Below are 26,457 nucleotides of genomic sequence, written 5' to 3' on the forward strand. Positions count from 1 at the left end.
ATATATACTTTAATTATTGTAGTTATTTTTACTGTTTTTATTTGTTAACCTTCGTGCTAGCTTTGTGATTAATTCACTACCCTATTTACCAGTGAAATTTTTACTTTTACAAGTTGTTACTATTTAGCACCCTTTCTTTCCTACTTAAAACATCCCCTTTAACATTTCTTGTAAGGTAGGTTTGTGGTAATGAACTCCTTTGGTTTTTGCTTGTGTGGAAAACTCTTTATCTCTTCTGAATTCTGAATGATAACTTTGCCCAGGATCAGTGTTCTTGGTTGTGACACTTTCTTCTGGTTAGCTTAGTTTTTGCTGAAAAATTTGCTGTTAGTCTTATGGAGGTTCCCTTGTATGGTAAGAAGTGTTTTTCTCTTACTGTTTTTAAGATTCTCTCCTTGTCCTTAACTTTTGACACTTTAATTACATTTTAATACATTTAATAATCTCTAATTGTGAGTCTTTCTGGGTTCATCTTTTTAGGAATTCTCTGAGTTTCCTGGGTCTGGAGGTGTTTTCCTCCCTCAGGTTAGGGTAATTTTCAATTATTATTTCTTCAGGTAAGTTTTCTGCCCCCTTCTCTCTCTCTTTTCCTTCTGGGACCTGTACCATGCAAATGTTAGTTTGCTTAATGTTATTCTATAAGTTCCTTAACCTAGCTTTAGTGTTTTTCCCCAGTTTCTTTGTGTTTTTTTGGTTGGTTGGTTGGTTTGGTTTTTGCTGCTCTGATTGGTAAGTTTCTATGACCTGTGTTTGACCCTCTCTTTTCTTTCTTTTTATCAAACCCATCTGATGTATTTTCCAGTTCAGCTATTTTATTCTTCAGCACTGACTTCTGTTTGGCACTTTCTTATATTCCCTACCCCTTTGTTGAAGTTCTCACTCTTTAAATCCATTCTTCAGAGTTTGAGGGACATATTCATGATCATTACTTTCAACTCCTTTTCAGGTAAGTTACAATCTCTGTTTACTATATCACTTGATTCTGTGTTGGTTTTTACACACTAGATGCAACAACCACCTCTCCCAGTCTTCAGTGGCTAACCAGTCTTCAATGGCTAGCCTTGTGCAGGAGATGAACATTAACATTCAACCCTGTTCTAGCTTTTGGTTGTCTCTCAATCTTTTGTGTTTGTCCAAGCATCCTATATTATTTCTAACAGATCCCTGTAGTTGGTGTGTTCCAATAACTAGTTAGTTACCCACAGTGGCGGGGGGGGTCTCAGTCAGCACCTAGATTCATTCTGATTAGAGGCCAGACCCTTGGGCAGTAACTTTAAGAATGCAGATATATTTGTGGTCCCACCAGACTGTAGATAAGACTCACTGGCCATGAGAGCAAGGTGTTGTCTGAATGGCAGCTATGAAAATTAGGGCACCAATTTGGTTGGTTATTATTTTTTGTTTTGTTTTGTTTTGTTTTAGATTTTATTTATTTGTTAGAGCATAAGCAGGGAGAGTGGCAGGTAGGGGGAGAAGCAGGCTCCCTGCTGAGCAAGGAGCCCGACACAGGACTCAATCCTAGGACTCTGGGATCATGCCTGAGCCAAAGGTAGATGCATAACTGACTGAGCCACCCCGGCGTCTCAAATGTGTGTTTAATTAGAAGCCTGCCTCACGATGCAGCTCTCATATAAACCAAAAGGCCCCTTTCACAAAAGACTGAGCTCCTAGTTCACTTTACCTCTTGCTGTGCCCTAGGGGTGGTAGCTTGGTAGCTATTTAAGAACTCTTTCTCTGTTGGTTACAGACCTATGGGATTTATGAGCATAAACTCCACTGGACACCAGAGCCAAGTGATATAGAGGTATCCCCCTGAAGCAGCTATGAAAAATCAAGGCATCAGCCAAGAGTATAATAAGTTCCTTTCTTAAAGATAATGGCAAGCTCCAGCAAGGTAGATGGAGAATGTAAATATTGCATCCACTGGCTTCTGTTCAGTGAGAGCAATTCTGTGGATATCTATAAATGTGCCAAACTAGAAGCCTCAGGTCAGACCCTCAGGTCACAGCCCCTGGACAAGAAAATAGGCCTCTCTCTTAGATTGGGAGTGGGTTTTGGTCTGCAAGCTGTACTCTGCCCTAATAGTGTTAGTTTGTCAAACTACCTCTTTGATTGTTCCAGTTCTGTGAGACCCAGGAACACAAGCTCTCATTCTCTAGAGCCAGCTAATCAAGGGTGTTTTCTGAAAGGCAGCTACAAAAACTGGGTCACCTGGCACAAAAACCGGGATACCAGGTATAGATAAAATCTCTTCTCCAGGAGATACTGGTGCTCTAGAGCATAACCGAGAGAGATTAGGAAGATGGTACTCACTCACTTTCTTCCCCAGAGAGTCTTCCTCTAGGCCCCTGCCCTTCAGACCAATGCTCTAACATTAGCAAGTAAGTCTCTTTCATATGAAACCTGGCACCTGCAAAGGATGGCTTCCATGCCAGGCCCTGGGGCAGGTGAGTCTGCACATGAGCCTTTTAAGAGTCATTATTCAGTTTCCTAGCCCCAGTCAATCTGATAGGTGTAAACCCTATAGGTCTTCAGAGCCGGATGTTCTGGAGTCTCATCTCTCAGGTGCCAGTCTTAAATGTTAGGATGCCCAGTGTGGGATCAAACAATTTGCTTCTCAGGGAGAGACTCCAACTGCTGAATCCCCCTCTGATTATGGGTCTGTGGTGGGGATTTGTGGTGAGATTATCTCAGTCTTTCCTACCCACTTTGATCTGCTTTGCCTCTTGTTTACCAGACGTGAAGAGCTCACTCTGCCAAGTTTTAGGGTTTTTTTCCGGAGGAAATTGTTCCATAGATAGGTATCTATTCAGTGTGCTATGTGAGGTAAGTTGAAGGATCTTCTGTCACTATCTTGAATTGGAACTGGTTTTTTTGTTTTTTTGTTTTTTGTTTTTCTATTAGAGTTATATTTATTTCAACAAAATTATCAAGTAAAACTACAAAGAAAAATATTTGACCCAGAGACACAATTTTATAGAGAGGAAGTTTAGCACTAATTAATATGATGAATTACATCTTGTGATATTTGGGGGGAAACTATTACCAGAAGAATCACTAAAATACAGCATCATTGCCACAGCACATGAAAACATTCCCATAAAAATTAAAGATTTTCGTTTGAACACTTAATTTTTCAGCCCTCTTTGAATTTATATTCTGAAATTTGATGTTTTGTTGCAGTTTCCACTTGCATAGAGTATCTTTCCCATCACTGCAGGTCTCATATGTAGCTTTAAAACCGAAGTATATCTCCTATTGGCACCCGGTAGTTGGGTCTTACTTTTTGTCCAGGCCGCCGGTGTGCCTTTTTTTTTTTTTTTAATATTTTTTATTTATTTATTTGACAGAGAGAGAGATCACAAGTAGACAGAGAGGCAGGCCGAGAGAGAGAGAGGGAAGCAGGCTCCCTGCTGAGCAGAGAGCCCGATGCGGGACTCGATCCCAGGACCCTGAGATCATGACCTGAGCCGAAGGCAGCGGCTTAACCCACTGAGCCACCCAGGTGCCCCCCGGTGTGCCTTTTGATTGGTGAATTCATTCCACTTCCATTTAGAGTAATTACTAATATGTAAAGACTTACTAATGCCATCTTAATTGCTTTCTTGTTTTATATTTCCATTATTTCTTTTTCCCTCACTTTCTAGGCAGGAGCCTTTGTAAATTGGTTATTCTTCCTAGTGGTATGCTCTGTTTCCCCCTTGTCAATCTGCTGTAGGTTTTTGTCTTGTAGTTACTGTGGGGCTTACATAAAATTTCTTAAAGATAAGTTATTCTCAGCCTGAAATTGTTTTATGTCTCATTGCATAGGTCTTTTTTTTTTTTTAATATGTAGTATATTATTTGCCCCAGGGGTACAGGTTTGTGAATCGTCAGGCTTACATACTTCATAGCACTCACCATATCACATACCTTCCCCAATGTCCATAATCCAACCACCCTCTCTACACCCCCCTTCTCCCAGCAACCCTCAGTTTGTTTCGTGAGATTAAGAGCCTCTTATGGTTTGTCTCCCTCCCGATCCCATCTTGTTTCATTTTTTCCTTCCCTACCCCTCAAAACTCCCTGCCTCTCAAATTCCTCATATCATGGAGATCATATGATAATTGTCTTTCTCTGATTGACTTATTTCACTCAGCATAATACCCTCTATTCCATCTACATCATTGCAAATGGCATGATTTCATTTCTTTTGATGGCTGCATAGTATTCCATTGTGTATAAATACCATATCTTGATGTTAGTTACAATTTAGATCTTTTTTTTTTAGTTTCATTAACAACTTACTGTTACTGTAGTTATTTTTCTCACTGTTCCTTTAACTTTTATACTGTTGTTGAAGAGCTGACATACCATTCTAATTTAGAATTAGTTTTCTAAATCCAAAAGGAATATTTTTACCTTTACCTAGTGTGTTGTGTATTTTCGTGTTTTCATGTCGCTGGTCAGCCTGTCGTCGTTTTAGATTGAAGAACCTCTTATTTTATTGCTTGCAGGCAGGGCTAGTGGTGAATTTTTTCAAATTCAGTTGATCTGGGAAAGCCTTTATTTCTTCTTTGTATCTGAAGGAAAACTTTGCCAGATTAAGTATTGTTGGCTGACAATTTTATATCTTTCAACACTTCAAATATGTCATTATACTCTCTACAGGTCTGTAGAGGTTCTGCAGATAAATCTGATAATGTAATGGGAATTTCTGTGTAGGTTACATTTTTTTTTTCTTTTTTAACTTGGATGCCTTTAAAATTCTTTATTATGGATTTATGACAATTTATGTCTTATAAGGGTCATTTTGTTTTGAGATAAAAGGGTAATCTATGGGATGCCTGGGTGGCCCAGTTGGTTAAGCATCTGCCTTCAGCTTAGGTCATGATCCCAGGGTCCTAGGATAGTCCCATGTTGGGCTTCTTGCTCAACTGGGAGCCTGCTTCTCCCTCTCCTGCTCTCTCTGCTTGTGCTTTAATAAATAATTTTTTAAAGATTTTATTTATTACTTATTTGATGCAGAGAGAGAGACCACAAGTAGGGCAGAGAGGCAGGCAGAGGGACAGGGGGAAGCAGGCTCCCCGCTGAGCAGAGAGCCTGATACGGGGCTCGATCCCAGGACCCTGAGATCATGACCTGAGCCGAAGGCAGAGGCCCAACCCACTGAGCCACCCAGGTGCCCCAAGGATATATTTCTGTAATGACTTACCATTAAGAGAGACAATGGTTGCTGACCCTACTCTCCAGGATCATCAGATGTTCATTTTAGAAAGTATACTCGATGGAGAAGAGCTGGAAAGGTCAAAAGTGTAGAAGTATGAAGTGGGGGAACATTTATAACTCTTATGAAGTTACTTTAATATTGGGCTAAGAGAAACATTAACTAGATTATATCATAATTAAACCTACAAAATGATTTTATTATAATTAAGAAGTTTGAAATAGGAGAGAAAATGAAGATATTGTATATTTATCAATAATGGCTTTTTCTGGGGCGCCTGGGTGGCTCAGTGGGTTAAGCTGCTGCCTTTGGCTCAGGTCATGATCTCAGGGTCCTGGGATCGAGCCTCGCATCGGGCCCTCTGCTCAGCGAGGAGCCTGCTTCCTCCTCTCTCTCTACCTGCCTCTCTGCCTGCTTGTGATCTCTCTCTGTCAAATAAATAAATAAAATCTTTAAAAAATAATAATAATGGCTTTTTCTTATCTGTACTTTACAAAAGAAGGAAAGGATGTCATTTATATTTTGACACATGGTACCCTTTATATATATAAAGTGGAAGCTTAGAAAATATAACATCCCCTCTAAAGGGAGAATTACCCAAGGTAACATTATATAAGAACAAGAAAATACCTATACCCTTGCCATTCTGCTTTCACTTGATGTTATAATACTAGAGTTACTGAAAACTATGACTGTCCTAACAATACTTAAATATACAGAATTGAATTTGACCTTATTTTGTTACTGATAAAACTTCCTTTTAATAAAATGAGATTTCAATAATATACAAAGTGGGGAATATTTTCACTAAATGCTCTCTGACTTTAAAATTCTATGGCCAGTAAAATCCATTTTATTATTCATTATTCATAGTATTCTTGTTATTTATTCATTTTACTTTAATTGGGTAATTGACAACAAAAGCATTTCAAAGATTGATTTGTTTTAGAGAGAGAGACATTGAGAGGGAGGGGCACAGGGAGAGCGAGAGAGAATCCCAAGCATCTCAGAATCTCAAGTATCTGTGACAGATACTTGAGCGGCAGCCCAAGCCCGATGCCACCATGCTGAGATCACGACTGAGCTAAAACCAGGAGTGGGATGTTCAGTCAAGTCAGCTGTGCCACCCAGTGGCCCCAAAACAAAGGCATTTTATATTGCAGTAGCATAGAAGTTTCTAATTCCTTACATGTTTCAGAGACTAAGCCCTAAAATTAGAGTAACATCAAGTTGTTTATTAGATTGTCATAAAGATGTTTAATAGCTACTGGTAAGTCAGTTAAAGTTAGTAATAAAAGTGAAAAATCTCCTATTTGATTTACACATCTAAGTGACAATCTACACTATTAGTATCATACAAAATGGTTTTACTAGCCATAATCAGTTTCTCTTGATTTATATATAACTTTTTTTTAAAACTAAAAATGAATCTTTGCAGAGTATTTAGAAAATATTTTTGGTTACTGCTTTCTGCAATTATGGTAGAGATCTATAAACCATATCAATAACAAGCGTTCATAGTACTAGTGGATATTTTTCCAGTAATTTTGTGATAAATTCTTCGAGTAATAGTACACATTAAACGTATATTATTTTGTGAAATGTTGTTTTAATAGTAGAGGACTTTGCTATCTGACTCTCAGTTTCTGCTCACGTCGTGATCTCCTGATCATGGTTGGTGGGATCCAGCCCCCAGGCAGCCTCCTAGTTTGGCAAGGAGTCTGCTTGAGATTCTCTTTCTCTGCCCCTCCCCACACTGGTACATGCTCATTCTCTCTTAAATAAATCTTTAAAAAAAAAAAAAATTGCTATTGGTCACACCTGGGAAAAGAATCCAGATTTTTCTGGACCATGTTCTTTTCATAGAAACATGTCTGGATGTAGAATATATCACTATTTTATAAAAAATAAACATACAGGAAGAAGTATTGCATGGTCTTCAAACTTTGAGCTCTGAATTCTGACGGCTTATTTTGCCTCCAGCAGAGTCTGCCCACTTAGTAACTACGTTAGGGGATTGTGAGAATATAAACTGATAGGCATATTTTTTTCACAGTAGCAATGTCCACTAAGAGCTTTCTCCCCTAGAATTCCCTGTTAATAATATTTATATTCAATAAGTATTCATCTTAAATTATTAAAAATATGAAGTACACTTTCATTTTTACTTTTACATCATAGATAATTTTTTCTAATCTCTTTTTTTGTTTGGTTTTAGGTCACTTTTCACATTGAACCATACAGCAATCGAGATGATCAAAACATGTACAAAAATGTCAAATATATTATAGACAAGTGAGTTTCTTCTGTGTTTATAATTACTGTTTTATGATCCAATGATAGCAAGTACATTTAAATTCTATTTGAGATTTGAATGACTTATGGTCTGATATATTAAAATTAAATTTTGTAGTGAATACTCATTTTGAGGAACATTTCTGAAATTCCTTATAATTCACTTTCTGTATAGATTATTTACTGTTTATATGTTTATTAAGCTATTTATGATTTGCTGGCTGACATTTTAAATTGGTATTCTTTAAATCATGAACACAGATTATCTTTTTAAGATTTTATTTGTTTATTTGACAGAGAGAGATCACAAGTAGAGAGGCAGGCAGAGAGAGAGAGGAGGGGAAGCAGGCTCCCTGCTGAGCAGAGAGCCTGATGCGGGACTCGATCCCAGGACCCTGAGATCATGACCTGAGCCGAAGGCAGCGGCTTAACCCACTGAGCCACCCAGGCGCCCCCAGATTATCTTTTTAAAAGAAGGTTCAAATTATGAAATGTGAACTGCTTTATATCTATGGACCCACATCCAATTTTTTTATTTAGTCTGATTATAAGGAAAAAATTAATACAGCTTCATTTTGTTCAAGGATTTTACTGGTAAGAACCTGTGACAGATACTATACTCGTAAAAGGAAACTTGTCAGCAGGAATAGCAGTTGACATACTCATATAGAAAATGGGCTTTTTATGGTGTTGGTCATCATTTGTAAACCTCAATATAAGATAATTTCTTGTTAGGAAAAATGAGATGCTGGGTACATCAAGACATTACCTATCTGCAAAATTGAAAATGCATTTTTAATGATTATCCTTAATATGACTGATCCCCCAAAGAAAGTGGACAATATGCTTAAACTGTGCTAATTACCTTCGTTTTCAATATAGAAACAGTTATTGTCTGTGGCAAATGAGTTACAGATATTCACTTCACTTTTACATATTTTTGTATTCTAGATATGGAAATCATCCGGCCTTTTATAGGTACAAGACTAAGACTGGCAATGCTCTTCCTATGTTTTATATCTATGATTCCTATATCACAAAGCCTGAAAAATGGGCCAATTTGTTAACCATCACAGGGTCTCGGAGCATCCGCAATTCTCCTTATGATGGACTGTTTATTGCACTTCTAGTAGAAAGCAAACATAGATATGATATTCTTCAAGGAGGCTTTGATGGAATTTACACATATTTTGCCACAAATGGCTTTACTTATGGCTCATCGTATGAGAACTGGGCGAGGCTAAAATTTTTCTGTGACCAGTTCAACCTACTGTTTATCCCAAGTGTGGGCCCAGGATATATAGATACCAGCATCCGCCCATGGAATGCTCAAAATACTCGAAACCGAATCAGCGGGAAGTACTATGAAACTGCTCTGGGGGCTGCACTCCATGCTCACCCCAGTGTGATTTCTATCACCTCTTTCAATGAGTGGCATGAAGGAACTCAGATTGAAAAAGCCATTCCCAAAAGAACCAGTAATACCGTGTACCTGGATTACCGGCCTCATAAACCAAGTCTTTATCTAGAACTGACTCGCAAGTGGTCTGAAAAATACAGTAAGGAAAGAGCAACTTATGCATCAGATCAGAAGCTGCCTCTTTCTTAATGCATTAAGTACCTTTTGTTTTAAGTGTGTACTGATTGGCAGTTATCCCCATAATAAAAAGAATTTTCACTTTTTAAAAAAAATTGTGATATCATCATTGCCACCCTTCACAATGCTGCACTGAAAAAATATCGGAGAGAAAAACTGTGCAAATAACATTCCCTGTGGCATAATTTGCTACAAATTTTCATCTCACACAAAACTGTATTACATAAATAATTAGTGCACAGTTAAATCCTTCTTGTATTCTGGGCCCAAAGAAATAGATTGTGTATATTGGGTATGTCTAGTGAAGAAAATAGGACCTAAAAGATCATGTACATGTTTCATTTAGACTTTTTTCCCAATGATTCAGTCATCCAGAGTGTTCACTAACACAATAAAGTCTGCAATAAAAATTCTTAAGGAAAATAAAATCACAACTTTAGCCTTACTGTGAATCACATTGTGTTAGGAAGGCCTCCTTTCTATAGCACAATATGCATCATCCTTTGAGGATTTTTTGATTACTTATAGCATGCTAGGTGTTTGGCATGCCTAATACGCCTGCTTTACAATGCTAAATTCCAGATTTTAGAAGCTATGGTAAGTTCTTTCATGCTTCTGTATTAAGAAAACATAGTTGGTTCACAGTTATGAAGATAGAATGCCCCAAATACCAGTTTTTGGATAACCTGTCGACCTTTAACTTGTTATTCTATTCATGTTTTTAATCAGAGACCAACTGTTAGTAAGAAAGAAAAAAGTTGATACTATCATTGGAATTCCTTCTTAATATTTAAGCTGTTTTTACCAAAATAGGGAACATTTACTTAGCATTTTAGGAACATGGAAATGAAAATTCTCTTATATCTTAAATTCATTCCTGAAGTTTGACTTGTAAGTTTAATACTTAATGATGGCAATAATCTCATTTAAAAGACAATATATCCCCATGTAAAAACATACTTTCATGGTATCTACCAGATTCAATACTTGTGATCAGTTGATTGTCCTGTTGTGACAAATTAATTCACATATATGCTGAAAATGGATCTCTTTAATAGATTATATGTTATCCTTCAGTTTTTATAGTTAACTAGAACTCTAATATATATGTATATACTATTACAAGAATATTATTTCTTAGATGCTTAATTTACTAAAGAGAAACAATACTGAACAATAATAGATATAAATCTCCAGGTTTTAGAGATATTCAGAAATAAAGTAACTGTAGAATTTATCATAACATAGCCCAAATGAAATTTATTTTAGCCAGTGATTTTCAAGTAAAATATCTTTTCTTTGAAAAAAGGCATGACTAATGTTAAACTTATTTATAAATTAAGAATTTGCCATTTCTTAGAGAATGATCAGGTCATGAGAAATTTGAGCAACAGTAGTAACTTACTTTCTAGAGGAAATTACAAGAATAAGTCACTATAATGATATAACCAAGGCTTTCATAGGAACATTCACACAGATACGACCTGTGGATTTTTTTTCTTATATCCATGTAGCTACTATATGTTATCACAGTAATAAACTCTAAATGTATCATGCCTAATAATCGCTTATACCATATTTTATTAAATTTAGAGATATTACTACAGAGGAATTTTTGTCATTGCTTATACTGTATATTTTAACCTACTGTGACAGAAAATTTTATGAAATAGTTCGAGATTAAGAGAAAGTGTCTAAAAACAAGGTCAACAAGTACTCAATGTGAATACTACCACTTTCTGTCTTGCTTCCACTTCAGACCTAGATAATCTACTACAGCACTCTTTACCTCTAAGCTTTGTTGTGATTCCCAACACATTACTCCCAACCAGCCAGTAAGGATCAGATTTCAAAGTAAAACGGATTTTTTTCTCAAGGGAAGAATGTTTGGAATCTGACCTCATAAGAGTTTAAGAATTTATAATTATATGAAAACCCTGTGTCTTTTTGCCTGTTTTAAAAAACAGGAGGAATTATCTCTAATTTCATAAGTCTTCCTCAGGTATTCATTACAGCTGCCTTTATCATTTGACTTATAACACAGTTTAAATCATTATGATCACAAGTAAAAGCAAAGAACTGATTGCCTAATTTAAACTATCTAGGTGTGACTTCAGTAAACTAACTATTAAACAGTGTAATATATGCAACGCATGAATCACAATTCTTTTATGGTTTAATCAGTCTATTTTGACTGTATAGAAAATAATCTTTGTTTTATTATTCTCCTTAAGGACTAATATTGTCAAAAACTGCTGTTATTTATGTTTAAGTTGTATGTTAACTTTTTTCTGTTTTAAAAGTAAAAGACTTTTGTTGTATGGAGTAATTAACTTTCATTTAATAAAAGTGTACATGAAATAGTGTATCTTAGGTATAAAAATGTGTCCCTTTCTATTTATGAAATATTTAATTTCTGATTAGCAGATGAAAAGTAGTATCCATTCATAACTATATATTTTCTCTATTTGAGATATGCAGCACTTACAAAGTCTGTATCTTTAACTGTATATACATTTTTAAATCTGTGAATTTGTTAAACACACAAACACAAAAAGTTTGGGGGGTAGCGGGTAGAGGTGTTATTTTTTTATTCTTTGGGCATGATCCTATGTTAGCTGTAACTCTTTTGGGAAATCTTACCCTAACAAACCACCAGAGAATCTATCAAGTTTATAACCATGCACTTTTTTATACTGACCAGTTAAAGATGAGGGTTCCTGAATTCTATAGTGTCTACAGAAACAGCTCTTAAAAGTCTATATCTAAATTTTGAATCAAGGTAGAACACCCTCATGCCCCACAGTATAGAAGCAATACTTTATGACCAGCAAAATTCCAGTTATTTTTTATAAATATCTATAATTTCAAAATGAGAAATGGACCTAACCACAAGCAAAAAAGTTTATTCATTCAGGTAAAATTCTATACTGGCTTTACTATATATCCACATAAAGTCTAAATGTTATTGTATGCTTCCTGTAAGATTATCATTCTTGAGAATTCAAGTGCTACATTGCTTAATTACTTTAGAGATTCATTGTAGTCCAATCAAAGAACTTAGCAGTAGTCCTATTATATTTCATCAATGACGAGGGGAACATTTTTCAATATGGTTAGTTTTTGTTGTTGTTATTGTTACATAATTTATGATATAAAAAGAAAAAAGAAGTAGTAAATGGTCACAGATCTAAAATTTAGTGAAGTTAAAACATAGTAGTACTATTTTGGATGTTCCAGACTTCATTTAAAAGCATCTTATATGTTTTAAGTTTCTCAGTTTACATAAAATTAACCATAAATTCAATCAAAGTTAAAGAGCCTTTTAGAAAAGACCCCAGGAAATGAATATTTTATGACATAAGGAAATGGTGTACTATGGTATATGATTTGTATCATCATGCCTTGTTTTTGATTTTTTGAAAGAATTGGTTAATCTGAGCAAAGATTGTTGTAAACTTGAAATAAAGTGACACTTTAGCTAATTACATTTAAAATACATTAATTATATTTATGTTCATGCATAAAAGTATGAGTCAGTTTTACAAAAGCCATTATGAAAACACTATTAATTTGGTAATGTCTAATGTAATATGATCTTTACCCTGATTTTGAAACAAATACAAAAGAGAAAAATAGAAGAAATTCACTTGTAATAAATGCAATAAAGTTTAGAAATGTATATATTTAAACACAGTCACCTAAGGGTAGTATGTCAGAATGTTTTTTGGATGTAGTAAGTTTGTATTTACTGAGTGCTGCCATTCTATGTATTGTTTTTTAATTACTTAGATTCTTTAATCATGTGGCAGTCTATTAAGCCATTCATATTAAAATAGCACAGTCTAATCTCTGGCTTCATGTAAAAAGCTAACTGCAAGGCTGCTAAATTCTTCCTTGAAAATTTGGTGTTATATTTAATTCAAGTACATTACTAGAAATTATGCTCTTGACTTTTTAGCTGTCTCATAAAAAAAAAATGTTGACAATCATTTTATGAATAGTAGCTGAACTTAAATTCTATTTTTCCTCATGAGTATTATGTATTCTTAGCTAAAGACTTAATATAATCCCCAAATAAAATATTCTTTTAATGTATAATATTTCATTGTTTTCTTTTTACTTTAGTCATTCTTATGTAGAGTGTAGGTAATGCTTTCTCTTTTTAAAATGTGTACTCATTTGAAAACAGGATTTAAAGTATTTTTTCCATAAAAAGAATTTAAAAGTATATGAACAATGAAAGATGGGAATCTAGAAAGAATATACATCTATATACATGCTAGCATATATAACTGACTGCATATTTGCTGCATATTTGCATATAGCTTCTGAGTAGTTAATACAAGATGTCATATGGTTTTGTTTTGTTTTGTTGGCCAGGAAAGGAGCATCTCCTTTACAAGGTAAACCGTATGTTGTCGTCACAATTTAAAATAAAAGGTAAAACATAGGGAATATAGTCAGTGGTACTGTGTATAATGTTGTATGCTGACAGATGGTAGCTACACTTGTGAGCACAACATAACATATAGAGTTGTTGAGTCACTATGTTGTACACCTCAAAATAATGTAACAAGTATCAACTATATAAAAAAAAACTTTAAAAATTTTTTCCAATTGGCATTAAACCTATGGTTTAAAAAAATAAAAATGTAAAAACCTATAGGAACCTGTCAGGTAATATACTATAAATAAATGCAGCAGGTTTAAGACCATAGAGAGTCCTAGGAACTGTGGACCACTTTCAACTAAAAGGAGTAGTTGCTAATCAGCTCTCAATTCATTTTGTAGGTATGGGTCACTAAAATGAGGAAGTATGTATGCCCATATGTGTATAAATTTTTTCTAATTACAACATGTTGGCAAATGCCAGAAAAGATTTTTAAAATATTTGCTTGATGGGGTCACTAATTTGTGACCTCTGATAGAATATAAAATTATTGAGAACATTTTTCATAACATTACACTCAAGGGGATTTCATATGACTAGTTATTGTGATGATTATTGGATAAGTTCTAAGTATATAACGAAACTCAATGAAAGTGAATCCATGAAGGTTCTGATTGTATGATAATTTTTCCCTGATTTTACAGGAAATCGGAAATAAAACACCCCAACAATGAGGTACATGTCTCTTAGCCAGGACCAATATGCCAAGACCAAATTTCATTTATTATTTATCCTAATTTGGCTTTTTGAATAGCTGATTTGAATTAATTTTATTTACTGAGAAGGACCAATGCTTTCATTCTTTTGCCTATTTGATATAGATCCATGTTTGGAGCCTGGAAAGTAAGTAGAAAACACCATAATGTCAGAATGTTTTTTGGATGTAGTAAGTTTGTATTTACTTTGTATACCTTTAAGTATAGCCCCCATTTCTGTAACCTATTTCCTACCTTTTTGATGCCTGTTATTCAACCTTTCTTCCTTACTCTCAACTTACCTGCCTTTCATATCTGTTTTGTTTCAAAGAGGATATTAGCGATTTGTTAGAATATATAGCATGTGACAAAAAAGTCTCAGTTGAATTGGAACAAGAATAGGAATACACATTGAACCCAGCATTAACAGGAAAACAATATTATGCTAAATACACTGCTATACTGGTGATAACAAATTTAAGCTTTTGAGTAACCAATATGAAAAAAAATCTAATCATCTACATATTGTGCAATACTCATAGAGTAAGATACAAATTTCTCAAGAAAAGTATGGCTGTCTTAAGTATGTCCACTCTTCCCACATTTATTCAAATGAGTACTGAAAGTCTAGCCACAACAATCAACAAGAAATAAAAGGCATCTAAATTGGTTAAGAAAGAAAAACTATTTACAGGTGACATGATACAAAACACAGAAAACCTACAGATTCCCCTAAAAAACTACTAGAAATGTGTGAATTCAGTAAAGGTGCAGGATACAAACATATAGAAATCTGTCATCTTTCTATATGTTAATGACAAGAGAGAAATTAAAACAATCCATTTAAACCATATTAAAAAAAAAAATACCTTGGAATAAACTTAACCAAAGAGATGAAAGATCTGTATTCTGAAAACTCTAAAACACTGATGAGAGAAATTGAAGATAACACAAACAAATGGAAAGATATCCCATACTCCTGGATTGGAATAATATTGCTAAAATGTCCATACTACCCAAAGCAATCTACAGATCAATGAAATCTCTATCAAAATGACAACAGCATTTTTCACAGAACTAGAATAATATTGAGAAATATATGGGACCACAAAAAAACCCAAATAGCAAAATCAATCTTGAAAGAACAAAACTTTCCCAGATATCAAAATATACTACAAAACTAGTAACCAAGACAGTATGGCACTGGCACAAAAACAAACATATAGATCTATGGAACAGAATAGAAAGTTCAGATATAAACCCATACTTATATGGTCAATTAATTATGACAAAGGCAAGACTACAATGGAAAAAAAAAAGTTTCTTCAATAAACGGTACTGGGAAAACTAAACCACTTTCTTACACAATACACAAAAGTAAAATGGATTAAAGACCTAATCATGATGACCTAAAAGCAGAACACTCCTAGAACAAAATAGGTAGTATTTCTTTGACCTCAACTCTAGCAACATATTTGTGGATATGTCTCCTTAGGCAAGGGAAATGAAAAATTAAAATACTGGACTATGCCAAAATAAAAAGGTTTTGCACAGCAGAGGAAACCAGCAAAATGAAATGGCTCGCTACTGAATGGGAGAAGGTATTTGCAATACCGAATAAGGGATTAATATCCAAAACACAAGATCCAAACATACAACTCAACATCAATAAAACAAATCTGATTTAAAAAATGGGCCAAGGACATGAATAGACATTTTCTCAAAGAAGATATACAGATGACCAGCAGAAACATGAAAAGATGCTCAACATCACTAATCACCAGGAAATGCTAACCCAACTCACAATGACACATCACCTTACACCTATCAGAATGGTTAGAATTAAAAAAAAAAAAAAAATGTCAAGGATGCAGAGAAAAAGGGAACCCTCATGAACTGTTGGTGGGAATGTAAGTTGGTACCGCCACTGTGGGAGTTTTGTAAAACATTAAAAATTGAAACACCATATGATTCAGTAATTCCACTACTGGGTATTTACCCACAGAAATGAAAACACTAATTTGAAAAGATATTTGCATCCTTGTTTATTTGGCATTATTTACAGTAGCCAAGATAAGGAAGCAACCAAAGTGTCTATCTATGGGTAAAGAAGATGTGGGAAATATATGCAAAGTAATATTACTCAGCCATAAAAAGAATGAGATCTTGCCATTTGCAATGACATGGATGGACATACAGGGTATTATGCTAAGTGAAGCAAGTCAGACAAAAGACAAATACCATACAGTTTCACTTTTATGTGGAATTTAAAACATAAAAATGAACAAGTCAAACAGAAACTGACACATAAATAAAACTGTTGGTTGCCAGAAGGGAGAGGGGTGGGGGTATGAGCAAAATGGGTAAAGGGGAGTAGTTTGGAAAGACAGGCTTCTAGTTATGGAATAAAGAAATCACACAGATGAAAGGTACATAATAAGTATAGTCAATGGTATTATAATATTATTGTATGGTGAAAGATGGTAGCTATGCTTGTGGTAAACCTAGCATAATGTATAGATTTGTCAAATCACTATGCTGTACACCTGAAACTAATGTAATGTGTGTCAACTATTTAAATACACACACACACACATATATATATATTATATATGTCTTAGTATTAAGAGAAATTTCTTTTTGAGAGTTCTCAGAAAGAAGATACTGTATGAACAATGTCTTTATATCAACACCTTCCTTATAATATGCCAAGGCCAAATTTCATAAGGCTTTTTCTTATAAATATCTCTAGAATATGTGATTGCTAAAGCACAATCACTAAAAGCATTTATATATTTATCCATCCATCCACCCACCCACTCAGCGATCCATTTATCTCAAAAAGTGAATAGTCCATGTATGTATCTTTCAAGTAATTCTTCCCACAATTTTTTGAATATTCACTAATATTTCTTGAATTTTTGCCAGAGAGTGTAATGGTAAAGGGGATACACATGAGTAAGACACTAGCTTCCTGCTTTCAAAATACTTAAAGTTTTTAACAAAGCATTATGGTTTAGGTGATGCAGTTTACATTTTTTGATCCCTCATACTCAATAAGCTGTATACATAACAGAAGTTTTCTTATAAATAATCAAAATGAAAGGCTGAGTGAAGTATATATTGGTTTCAGAAGGGAGGGAAAATGAAATTATGTAGCTCACAATTTTATACAGAAAAGCATTTGCATTTGCTGAATCGGTAGTACATTAGCCATAGATCACCATTTATTCACAAAAAAGGAGACCAAAATGTTTACTGATAACTCATCTGCCTGGTTTCCAGATCTTTAAAATGAAGGCATTGGATTGGAAATAACTAGGATTGCTATTTAGAACTATTACTATTTTTGTGTTATCAATAGCATCAAAACCAAAACAAAAAATGAAAAGTCTGCATTTCTACAGACATAAAAACTATCTGAAAAAGAAGATTTAATAAAATCATACAAACCTTAAATTTGTCATCTGCCATCCACTCTGGATTTTATTACTCTTTCTATTTTATTAACTTTTGTCTTTCAAATAACATTGTTGTAGATATTAAATATGTTAATACAAATAAATTGTCTAAAATCATTCCAAAACATGCTAATGTTCAATAAATGTTGGCCATCCCTGTCATTTTTATGCTCCAAATAAGAACCAAATTGTCCATCAGTGAGTGAAAGGACATATGAATTTTGGTACATTCATAAAATATTGTTAAGCAATGAAAAATAATAGAACACTGATACACATGGATAAATGTGTATTTATACCACATGGATAAATCCCAGTACATTGTGCTAAGTGAAGGAAGTCATCTGCCAAGGATTACAGGTATCCCCTGCTTATCCGAAAGCAGAACATGCCTATGAAACCTTTGTGAGCTAAAATCACATAAAGCAAAGAAGTAATTACCATTTCACAAAAGTGAAAATCCTCTACAAATTTCTTTTGGTTTGAGAAAATAGATACTAATGTAGGTCTTTCCTAAAAGAAAAGTGGCATAAAGCCAACTTTTCGGTAGCAGAGGAAGCCTGTATATATTTTATGTTTCTACTTCTATGATATTCTGAAAAAAGCAAAATAGATTGGTGGTCCCTAAGGTCTAGGAGTTGGGGACAGGGGCTTCATTACAAAGGAACAGCACAAGACATTTGCTTACTAAACAGCACTATACATTTCCCAAAATTCACAGAGCTATATAACTTCACTCCACTCAACATATACAGTAAAATCAAACAACAACAACAACAAAAACAGATGAATGTCTGTATATTAGTATTTTTTAAGCCTACAGTGTGGTACTACTACAGTCATACAAATGACTAAAATTAAAAAGACAGTGCTAAAATACTCATACTTTTATGGTGCTAGTATAAAATATTTCCCCAACTTTCAAAAATTGTCAATTTCTTATAAAGTTAAACATATCTTTATGCTATGGCCAACATTGTCACTTTCACTAGTTAGTAGAATTTCTCTTCTCTCCTCATTTTCTCTTCCCCCTATCTCAATTCATAACACTGTCATTCATACCATACAACCAAAAGCATGGAGTCATTCTTTGCCTTAACACACACTCTCAGTGCCCTAAACCACATCAGCCAGTAAGTACTGCTACATTTTTTCTCTAGATATTCCCTAAATATTTATGCTATTTTCCATCTGAATAACTTCTGGCCATACCTAGGACATCATCATTTTTCACTCGGCCTTTTAGATCTTCTCAACTAGTTTATGTACCTATAGTTTGCCTAATACAAGTCAATATCTAGACCCAGAATCTAGGTCATTCTCTTGCTTCAAATCCTTTAAGTGACTGCCAATTTCCTGTAAAATAAAGCATAAATTTCACAAGGCATATAAGATGTACCATTACCGTTCTATGCTTATAGCAACAGGCTCATCTCCTGGTTCATTTTCTCCTTCAAAATTTTTGCTACGATAATATTTTACTTCAATGGGGTTCCCAAACACAACTTGCTATTTCAGAACCCCATGAAGATGTGTGTGTGTGTGTGTGTGTGTGTGTGTGTGATGTCTTTTTCATTACTTCTCATTTATTTACTCCTTGAAAAAGAATGAGAATGGAACAAAAAAGCAAAGGAAGAAAGGAAGCAAATATTTTTAACTGGTATCTAATGTATATCAAACTCTCTATTAAAGTGTTATACATGTTATTTCATATAATATTCATCTAACATAGAGGTAGCTTTTATTTTATAGTTAAATAAACTATATTACAGAAGTTGCTAATGCCCCACAACTGAGTAGAGATGTGTCTGAACAAACTATGTCATTCTACTATGGGGCCAACTTATCTAGAAGTATTTCCCTATGCCCGACAATTTCCCTGCTCTCACACAGGTTAAGGAACTCTGAGTATACTTCTAATGCTTACTACTTTGTATTGAGATAAGTTTCATCAGTGAGTATATTTCTGGGGGTGGGAAATATCTTTGGTTTCACTTTTTTAAGAATATAAATATATCACATATAGAAAAGAACATTAAAGATAATTATATTATTTTTTAAAGGCAGTCATGGGCCCAACACTAAATTTAATGAAATGTAGCATTCTTCATAACTTTGAAACCTCAGGGTATATATCTTATCCACCTTTACACTCTCAGTATCTGACACAGAGTAAATGCAAATTAAATATTTGTTGAAGACAGGTTTATATGAAGCTTTGCATATACAAAATGATGTGTTACACAAAGTTTTCTGTTCCTGGACATTTATTGTTATCTTATTCCCTTTGAGCTACTGGCAAGAAAATTGTAGATGCGTTCCATGATATGATGGTTATAACTAAGTAATACTGGCATATATAATTTCTTTTTTAATCTTCATTAATTAAAACATTAAAAATAAAATTATAGTTGTATTTCATAAGTTTGGCGGTTTTTTCTGACACTTTTATACAAAGTAAATTTCAGAGAAGTTCTGTAATGCAAACAAAAACAAAAAAACCTCCATTGCTTACATAAAAGTAAAGCTATTTTGTTGATTAAACACATTAGTGGCAGAAATTCTAGAAGTGTCCCAATTAAACAGACTTGTAATCAGTCATTTACTCTAACAGTATAATGTTTGAGATAGTCATAGCTTCTGAGCTATTTGCATAATCCCTGTGCTCTTTCCACTAAATGTTTTGCTAAATTTAACACAGCTATTAAAAGAGAACATGCACCAGAAATTTTTTAAAAAGTAAATATTGACATGCTTTTCAATCAATATTAAGATTTAGAAAACTATGTGTTGAATATTAACCTCATTTCTCCATTAATCATAATTCCTCATAGGTCATTCAATCTTAAGAAAGACAGCAGAATAAAAAAAAAAAGTAGAGCCAATTCTTTTCTTGCTATTTGTGATAAAGTCCCATAAATACCACTCAGAATATTAAGTAATGACAAAAGTATGATGATTGGGTTGAATAAGCCATTATCCAAAGAAACTACATGCTGGAGAAATCTTGAAAATATTAGTCAGAAGTACATATTCTTAGATATAGGTCATCCTTTTCTCCCATTTCTTGAAACCTCCACCACTTTCTCTGTCCAATTTGTGATCTCGCTTCTTACTTAATTAAGAATGTTAACGTCCAATGAGCCATGCTCTTCTATAATCCCCTCCCCATAAGTGTTAGCAGGGTCTATTATTTATTTCTAACAGAGTACAGCACAGTTAATGGGTTATCATCCCTGCAATTATTGTATGGCAAAGGTGAAGGAATATTGAGGATACAATTGAGATACCTATTCAATTGATTTTAAGTTAATCAAATGGTAATTAATCCTTTGTGGTTTGGTCAAGTGAGAACTTTTTTTAAAAAAAAAGTCCAAAGATTAGAGACAAGACGTTAGAGATACTAACTGACAAGAAGCAAACCACCATGAGTCGACATCTTCAAGGAAATGAATTCCCCCAGCAGCCACATGAGCTGAGAAGAGGACTCAGCTTTACATTTTCCTCAACACCAGCTAGCACCTTAGGTACAGCCCTAAGGGATCCTAGAGCTGAGAATCCAGGTAGACCGTGCCACGTATCCTGACTCACAGAAACTGAGGGATAATAAAATATTTGTTGTTTTAAGCTGCTAAGTTTGTGATCATTTGTTACACAGCAATGGAAAACTAACACACAATTAAAAGAACATGTGCCTAAGCTGTTACCACCACAAGCACTCTCCTTCATGCCTCTGTGCTCACAAACTGTGTCAGCCTTTCCTTTAATTATGAATAAACCATCTTTTTTTTCATCTAAGGCCAATTTCTCCCTCTGGGTTCTAAATCCTGTTTCTTCTTGTGTACTCAAAGGCGTGACTCTGACAGTAGTACCCTCTTACTTGAACATCATTAAATCTCCCCTCTCTACTGACATTTCATCAGCTAACAGGATCTGTTTTCTTCTAACTTCAAAAAACATATTGCCTCTATGGTATCCCCTCCAAGAAGCAAAAATCCCAGTCTAGTCCTAAGAAAAAAAAAATCAGACACATTCAAATTGAGGGGCTTTCTGCAAAATACCTAACCAATACTCCACAAAACTGTCGACCTCATGAAATAAGGAAAGGTTGTCTGTCATAGGCCAGCAGAGGCTAAGGCAACATGGCAACTAAACGCGCAAATGGTTTCTGGGACTGGACCCTGAAACAGGAAAAAGATGTTAAGGGAACAACTACTGAACTCTGAAAAAAAAGTCTGAAGTAATCAGTGTGAGTTTCCTAGTTTTAACAAATATACCATGGTAGTCCCTTACCTTCTTCAGGTTTTGCTCAGGTTAGTGAGGACTTTCCAGTAAGGCCTTCTTTGACTAGTCTATTTTAGTTTAGATTACACCCACAATTTTCACTGAACACACATATATAGTGTACTCACTTTTAGATAATGTAGAAATAAAATGAAGGTAATATCTCCATCCCCAAGGAATTCACAGGTTAGAAGCAAAAGAATAATTTCTTCACAAGATAATCATCATTTCTGTTTGGCAGTGTCCCTTAACTCTTAGGATAAAAAATCTGTCCTTGGTATTTGAGGAACAACCTTTCCCTATTCTATGTGGTCCTGATGGGGTTATTAGTCCCTGTACCTTTGGGTTGGCTATATGGTATAAACTAGCAAATGAATCTTCTCCATTTGCTACAGTGATTGCTCCAGGGCCAGGCATTTGAACCAAGCTCAGTTATGCTCTAATGATAGAGACTTGGAGCACTCCTTACATAAATTTTGTCCCACATGGAAATCTTCAGTCTGAGAAAAAAAATATACAAAAGGAAGCAAGAGATGGAGAAAAAGAGCCTTGATAACAACATTTGGAACCCTCAAATTATACCCTAAACTGTGTTTGCCTTTCAGCTCCATTCCATTAGTCATAAACCTTTCTTTTTGATTAAGCGAATTTTAGTTAGATTTCATTCATGGGACTGAAAGACTTCTGATTAATACAACTGCATATACTGTTGTAACTCTGAACAGAGAGGTACATAAGGAAAGGCATCAGAAAGCGTGAGTTGATCCTTTGAAAGACTAAGGAAACATTCACAGAGGAGTCACTCTCCAGTTTTAAACCCTAAGAACCCAGCATATTGGCTCACCAAGACAATAATACCTTATTGAATTTCTGAGTTCTTACTATGAGTCAAACATTCTCTTAAGTATATCACATATATTATGAAATAGACTGTTGTCATCATCAGTCTCTTAATGGAGGGAGAAAACAGTAATTTGCTCAAGTTTACATCTGATAACTGAAACATCACCAAATTCCATTGTATGCACACTTTAGGAAAACAGATTTTATGATATATAACTTTTGAAATGTTTGACATTTTCTGAGAACTCATTAAACAAATATACAAAAACTTTATTTTTTGTGCATTCGATTTCCTATAAAGAGTATAATTTGAGTCCTGAAACCACCTGACTTTGGTATAATTAAGATGAACAATATTCTAAGGACCAATGGGTAAAACAGAAATGGGGCTTAAGCAGATAACTAAGTTTATTGACCAGTGGTCTACTACCTAGTGGGTGGCTGACCCCTGAGTGGAGCAGTTATTTTTAAGCATATACAATTATGAAAAACTTCTTATCGAAATCAAGTATGTCTCCTAGTGTGGCTGAACCAGAGTCAGGTAGAGCTGATGACAACTGCTTGGATGAGTTAGTGGGTGTTCTCTCCATGAGTGCAACTTAATCAAGAAAAAAGAAAAAAGAGTTTGAGACAATTAAGTGTGATAGTTTTAAAATGCTTTATTTCTGAATAAAGCACGATATTTTTTTACAAAGAATATGTTAATTTCTATAAGGAAAAGTGGCAAATATTTTGAGGATGCATGAATAATCCTGTAAGAACTGAGAGTTTTGAGAGAACTTCAGATTTCTTTTATTTGCTCACAAAATCTGGTAACATCTAATACCAATTAATGTAGAATTTTCTACATACTGCAGTTTCTTGAACTTTTTCTCTTATGACTATTCCTCTTATAAAACTATTTTAAGCCTAATATGTAAATTATGCATGATTTATTTATTTAATCATTATATATGTTTACATAGAAGAAAAAATAAATATTATTTAAATTATGTTGATTTTGTTGCCCCAAGTAAGCATGCCCTGTTTAGCTTCAACAAGGACATTATTTCTTAATACACTACATTTATAATATAGCCCCAAATTTTTCTGCCCATGTTAAAAGGGATCTTTACCGATGAATATTAAATTATTTCAATAGTGAGGAAGACTGAATAATAAAACCATATACAGAGATCTTTTGTTTAAATTTGTGTTGTTTTATCATTAAAAATCCACATAAAATTAGCTATTTTATAAAGTTTCATTCTATAATTTATAATATTGAAAAATAAAAAAATAAGAAAATATATTTATGCAAGCATGACTAGTAATTGAGGACCCAATATTTTATATATTTTCTCAATGTCAGCTGCCACAGGCTTATATTTGGAAATTTTCATGGTTATTATAGTATTTGATAATTATATGAAATCACATTTAATAACAGATATTTTCAGATATATTTACTTAAATTTATTCTTAGATTTCTTACATTACATAGGTATGAATATAATTAAAATTCCACACTGTTATGGTTAAGTGACACCTGATTTCACTTAAAACGGTTTTATTCTATTTTATTTCATTTTAATTTTTTATTGACATATAGCTGATACACAATATAATATTAGTTTCAAGTGTTTTAACTTTGGTTTAACTAATGTAATTTAAATACTTTAGAATACGATGGAGGTTAAATCCAGTTACCATCTGTTACCAGTTATTATATTATTGACTATATTCCCTATGCTGTACTTTACATGACTTATTTATAACTAGAAGTTTGTACATTTTAATCCCCTTTACCTATTTCACTCATTCCCCATCCCCCCCAAACATCAGTCTGTTCCCTTCATCTGTGAGTCCTGTTGTGTTTCTTTTGTTTTCTTAGGTTTTACATAAAAGTGAAATCATAGAGTGTCTTTCTCTGACTTATTTCACTTAGCATAACACCTTCTAGGTTCCTGTCATAGCAAATGGCAAGATTCCATTGTTTCTTATGGTTGAGTAATATCCCAGTTTATACGTGTGTGTGTGTATGTGTGTGTGTGTGTGTGTTTCACATCTTCTTTCTTTATTCATCTATCTATGTACTATGGGTATATCCATATCTTGGCTATTGCTGCAGTGAACATAGGGGTGCCTATATTTGAATTACTGTTTTTGTTTTCTTCAAATCAATACCCAGGGATGGAATTACTAGATCTTATAGTTCTATTTTCAAATTTTGAGGAACCTCCATTCTGTTTTCAGTAGTGGCTGCACCAATTTACATTCCCATCAACATTACACAAGGGTTCCCTTTTCTCCACATTTTCAAACATTCACTTCATTCAAATGATATCTGATATTCTGCAGGTGTGATTATAATGCCATGCAGATTGATCTCAGTAATCTCTTTACCATTAGTGAAACACCCAAAACTTTTCCTTAATTAAGGTATCTTTCACTAATTGACAACTGTTCTATTGTTGCTCAGCATTATGGCATTATACATTATTAAGAGAGCTGAGAAAATATTGATTTTCTTTAATGATGCCCTCCAACATTTCAGTCTTTTTGACTTTTTACCTTTTGTAGGCATTAATCCAAGAGTTCATAAGCTGAAATGTTTCTTCTTTATTGTGCATTGATTTCCAAGAACCCCAGAGAAATGTGTTTTTATTCACCATTTATAAGCATCATGCTTTCTTAATGCTAATTGCTATGCTCTAAGAAATATTTTCAACTATGAATTTGAGAAACCTATTTTACCTAACTAGCTTCAAGTAAGCCAACAATTTATAGTGACATTTTCACTAAAATCTTGATAATCAACTTGGAAATATACTTAAATGTACTTCATTTTCAAAGTTTAAAAAAAATTATCTAAGGTCTCCTTTTTTCTTATTTTCTCTTCACTTCTCTCTTGCTTTCTGTCTTTCCCCCCTTCTTTCTTCCTTCCCTCTCCATTGTTTTTTTCCTTCCTTCCTTTCTAAAAACAACAACAACAACAACAAAAACAACAGCAACAACTAAGTGCTAGAGATAACATTCTTCCAGGCCAGATTTTTTTCTTTTTTTTTATAGGTAGAACTATTGGGATAAATATGATGCCATACATTTTTTAATTCTCTTTTCAATTTTTAAATCTAAATATCAAAGTAATTTTTGCATGTTATAATCTGCTTTAAGCTTCGTGGACTTTGAAAATAAGTTTTAGGGGTAATGGTCTATCATATGTTTCATAAATTACAAACTCTAAATTAGGTAATAGTTGAACTTCCATTACTTTCCCTACAAATATATATATTTTAAGATTTTATTTAGTTATTTGACAGACAGAGATCACAAGTAGGCAGAGAGGCAGGCAGAGAGAGAGAGGAAGGGAAGCAGGCACCCTGCTGAGCAGAGAGCCCTATGTGGGGCTCGATCCCAGGATCCTGAGAGCATGACCTGAGCCGAAGGCAGAGGCTTAACCCACTGAGCCACACAGGTGCCCCTCCCTACATATATTTTGATTAGAGCATGTTGGTTCATCTTAGATGAGGATGTTATTTATGACTAATTATTTTTGAATATCTGCTATGTTTTAAGTTTATCGTCCTGTTAACCTTCAAAATATCCTTGTAGGGTAAAGGAGCTAACTTTAGCTCTAGTTT

The 26,457-nt window shown here is 34.1% G+C and overlaps 1 protein-coding gene across 3 annotated transcripts in view; it reads left to right on the plus strand.

Moving 5' to 3' along the window:
* MANEA (mannosidase endo-alpha) overlaps positions 1–15,205 on the plus strand; it is an 88,605-nt gene extending 73,400 nt beyond the window's left edge. For 2 of the 3 annotated variants that reach the window (XM_047734095.1, XM_047734096.1), the window contains exons 4-5: positions 7,425–7,501; positions 8,453–13,196. In XM_047734095.1, coding sequence (XP_047590051.1) covers positions 7,425–7,501; positions 8,453–9,110 — 735 coding nt within the window. In that variant the 3' untranslated portion in view covers positions 9,111–13,196. Of the gene's footprint in view, positions 1–7,424; positions 7,502–8,452; positions 13,197–13,447; positions 13,450–15,191 lie in introns of those variants that run through there. The other variant, XR_007128173.1, reaches the window with a different exon arrangement.
* Positions 15,206–26,457: the final 11,252 nt, after the last annotated feature.

This window comes from Lutra lutra, chromosome 6 (genome assembly GCF_902655055.1).
Source record: "Lutra lutra chromosome 6, mLutLut1.2, whole genome shotgun sequence".
Taxonomy (NCBI): Eukaryota; Metazoa; Chordata; class Mammalia; order Carnivora; family Mustelidae; genus Lutra; species Lutra lutra.